Source organism: Sus scrofa, chromosome 15 (assembly GCF_054392235.1).
Source record: "Sus scrofa isolate SSC_HxYL_T2T_F1_AM1 chromosome 15, Sscrofa_HxYL_maternal_Yorkshire_Landrace_v2.0, whole genome shotgun sequence".
In the NCBI taxonomy this organism is placed as follows: Eukaryota; Metazoa; Chordata; class Mammalia; order Artiodactyla; family Suidae; genus Sus; species Sus scrofa.
This window is the reverse complement of record NC_139397.1, coordinates 151,564,887-151,568,559: the sequence shown is the minus strand read 5'-3', so window position 1 is coordinate 151,568,559 and position 3,673 is coordinate 151,564,887. Positions and strand designations below refer to the sequence as shown.

The window sequence follows — 3,673 nt, the reverse complement described above, 5'->3', positions numbered from 1 at the left end:
TTTGGAGAGGGGACACTGGGGTCTGGGGTCCTTCGGGACTTGTGTCCTGAGCCCTCCTGAGTGTGGACGGACAGAGGGAGTCCTGGAGTCAGGGCAGGAGACCCAGCAGAAAGAGGCCTGACAGGCACTGAGCTCTGGGCTCAGAAGCAACTGGTTAAACCTGGCCACCCCCCACCCCAGCACTGGACGCGGGGGGCGGGGGTGCCCTGGGGAAGGGGGTTTTCATTCATGAAGCATCCACACGTGTCGGCTGGCGTGCAGGTGCTGGGCCAACCTGAGCTCAGGAATGACTCGGATATCACAACCCTCAATTCCGGGGCTCAGAGAAGTTAGGGGCTGGGCACAGTTGCCCAGTTAGTGGCGAGTGTTCCCAGCACCAAAGCGAGTTACATCTGAGGCTGGACCCAGAGACAGGCCCGAGGGATTTGAAACAGGCAGCAAAGGGATGCAACGTGGGCGGGAAATACTTGAACCTAGAGTATTGGAAACAAGCAACCCATGCTTTTTTTTTCTCCTCCGAGGACCAACAGGGGGGCAAAAGGACTAGGACAGAGAGAGGGACAGGTCAGGCTGAGGGGCTGTGCTGCCCTCCTCTGGGGCCTCATGCACAGCGGCCTTGTGCAGTGCCCAGCCTCGGCAGCCATTCAGGGCAGCTTGGGGGAGGGTTGGTACAGGCTGCAGATGACCCAGCATGTCCCGGTCCCCCTAACTCTGTGCTGGGTGCCCCTGGTCAAGTCCCGGCACCTCTGGGTGCTGGGCTCTGAGAGTCTTGCTGGGCTAAGGTCCCAGGAAGGAAAGCACCTCCCACTTTGTCACCACACAGACGCACGTGGAGAAGGCCAGCTGCTTTTATTAGGACTGAAGGGACAGTAGCCTGTGGAGGAGGGGCGGCTCCGGGAGCTCCCCCTGGATGAGCAGGCTGTCAGCCCCTGTGAGCGGGCTCAGCGCCTCCTCCCAGAGGCAAGCAGGCTGGCAGATGTCCGAGGCCAGGCTTCCGTCCATCCCCCAGCACGGCTCTCCTCCGGCCGAAGCGGCCCACAGGCCGGATCCCGCGGCCCGTGTACCAGGCAGGATTGATGTCTGGCGCTGGGAGGGGTGAGCACAGAGCATGAATGCACTTGCCCCGGGCTGTGCTGCTGTGGGCACTGCCCAGAGGCCCAGGCCATGCTGGGACCCCCCTGCACTGTGGGGGCAGCCGGGGGGGGGCCCTGGCCAGGCCATTTCTGGGTGGTAGGGTGTCTCCAGGAGACGGGAATTCAAACTCACCCGGGATGAATTCCCCTCCCCTTCCTGTCCCCCCAGCCCCTTCTCACAGGCAAAGCGGCCTTAGCCCCTGGCTGTCCTGGTGAGAAACAAACCCTCCGCCGCGTGCAGGGCAGGGCATGTTGGGGAGAGGTTGAGGAACAGAAGGCCAAACCTCCGGCTCTGGGGCACTTAGCGAGGACATTGCCCCAGCTCGGGAGGGGGCCAGGCCCCACCTGGGACCCCGGGGGTGGAGAGGTGGGGGGTGGGCGGGGGTCTGGCACTCACTGCGGATCTCCATGGAGTGCTGGTGGGCTCGGTTCGCAGCGCCCCGCAGGGCCAGGCCCAGCAGCAGCAGGCCCAGGAGCCAGGTCCCCGACGCCTTCATCCCCTGGTTCCTCGCTCGAGGTGGGATCCCAGACAGGCAGGTGCACCTGGGGCAGAAGGGACGTCGCCCGCATGAGGGTGCGTGTGCGCAGAGCTGGGAGCTGCAGACGATGCAGGCGCAGTGCGTGTGTCAGGGGGATGTGCACGTATGCATGTGCACTTGAGAGTGTGTATGCACACACGTGTGCAACAGGGCGTGTGTCTGTGTAGGTGAGAGGGTGTGCATGTGTTTACACACAAGTGCAGGCAGTGTGCTGGCCGGGCTGGGCTGGGAGTGAGGATCTGCTCCCCGGGCCCCATCCCCTCTCTCCTTTGCAGCGAGCATTAAATGAGGTGACCGCACGTGCCAGCCTCAGCCGGGTTCAGTCCTGTGGGCATGAACCCAATATCATCAGAAGTCACCCGGGAGGTCTATGAGCGTGGGTGTGGAGCGCTGGCTGTCTTGGGGCTGCCCCCGTCTGTCTGTCTGTGTCTGTGTGAGTGCGGGAGGCCCCTGCACCGCTGTGTGTGTGCATCCAGTCCTCAGCGGGGGGTGGGGGGGCAGAGGCGAGCAGGCTGGGCAGGACCCCCTGGAGGAGCCCAGGGTTGCTGCAGAGATGGAGACAGGCAGGGGGTGGGGGTGCTGGGGATGCTGAGCCTGGACCCCGGTGCGGGGCTCTTTTCCTCACTCGGCCGGGCTCCATCCTGCCCTGTGCCTGCTGGAGAAGGTCAGCCGACAGCAGGGCGCTTTGTCCTTACCTAGAGCACTCACCCTCCCCATGAGCCCAGATCCAAGTCACTGAGTCTCCAAGATCAACCTGCAGCAGGTGGACCTGCCCCCACCCAGTCCCGCTGGCGGGGAGAGGAGGCTGCGGTCCGTGGAGGCACCCAGAGAACCCACTCCTCACCCTGCTGGGGCCGAGCATCCGTTCTGCAGACTTGGCAACTCCTCCTGTAGGGGCCCCACCCTTGGCACTTCAGGAACCATCGGAAGATGCCAGAGAGTCTGCCTCCTTCGGGGAGGGCCTCTCTGCCGACCTTGGCTCTCCAGCCTCCCTGAGCCCCGCACGGAAAGTGGTCTCCATCTGAGAGATTTAAAAGACCCACCCCTCTCCTTTTTAGGGGCATGCTGGGGTGTCACACGCAGTGGCAGGGGTCTCCACCTTGGAGGAAATGGAGGTGCCATCTTTGAAACAGAGTGATGAAGAGATGCACGCCGTTGGGGGCCCAGCTGATTGCTCCTCCCCCTGGGCTGGAACCCCTGCTGGGTGGAGGGGATCTCAGGAGACCCCGGAGGTGTAGGCATCTGGTTCCTTATCCAGGACCTTCCTCCAGCTCCAGACAGCGGGAGGTTTGCTGTCCTGGGGGGGTTCCCAGTCTGCATTCCTAGTGGGGTGGCCTGGACAGCTTGACCCTCTGTCTCCTCCGTAGACAGTCCTGTGCCCCGGGGCCAGCAGGCAGGGGTGGCCCTCAGACGCACAGTGGGTGAGCTGGCTGCCCCTTCTGTCCACCCCCCACCCCCTGCCGTGCTGGTTCTGGCTGCCAGGACAGGGGGGAATGTTTGTGGGGGTGGGGGGTTGGGGGCGGGTGGAGGGTGGATGTCAGGGACCCTGAGCCCTCCAGCACCTGTGAGCTACTCACCGAGGTTCCCACGGGGCTGGCGAGCGCTGTGGCCGGAATGGTGACCCAGTGGGAGCCAGCTCACCGTTTTATAGCCCCAGAGGAAGGAGCCCACCCTGGCACCCACCCGTCCCTCCCCGCCCGCCTTCCTCACTGGGCAGCGTCACAAGAGAGACTTTTCCTTTTTTCTTCTATTTTTTTTTTTTCAAAATCTCTCATCAGTGATGTGATTTGGCTCTTCCTGGGTTATGTAATTTCATTGGGGCTGAGTGGTTTTAAAACACATTAGCGTCCCTCCTTCACGCTTTGGGCAGACTGCAGAGTCAGGTGCCGCTGGTCCAGGCATCACCGAGCCCTCCAGACGGCTGACACAGAGGTGACCCTGCGGCCGCTCCCCCCTCCTCCTTTAAGTCAGGGTTTCCAGTGGAAGGGAGAAGGGACAGGT

General features: G+C 63.1%; 1 protein-coding gene across 1 annotated transcript; it reads right to left on the bottom strand.

Annotated features, from left to right (window-relative positions):
* Nucleotides 1-692: 692 nt before the first annotated feature.
* On the bottom strand, nucleotides 693-2,143 carry PRLH (prolactin releasing hormone). Its single transcript, XM_021075904.2, has 2 exons — nucleotides 1,531-2,143; nucleotides 693-1,086 (listed from the first exon to the last, which is right to left on the bottom strand). The coding sequence occupies exons 1-2, from the start codon at nucleotides 1,628-1,630 to the stop codon at nucleotides 923-925; spliced, it is 264 nt and encodes an 87-aa protein (XP_020931563.1). The 5' UTR covers nucleotides 1,631-2,143; the 3' UTR covers nucleotides 693-922.
* Between the last annotated feature and the right edge of the window lie 1,530 nt (nucleotides 2,144-3,673).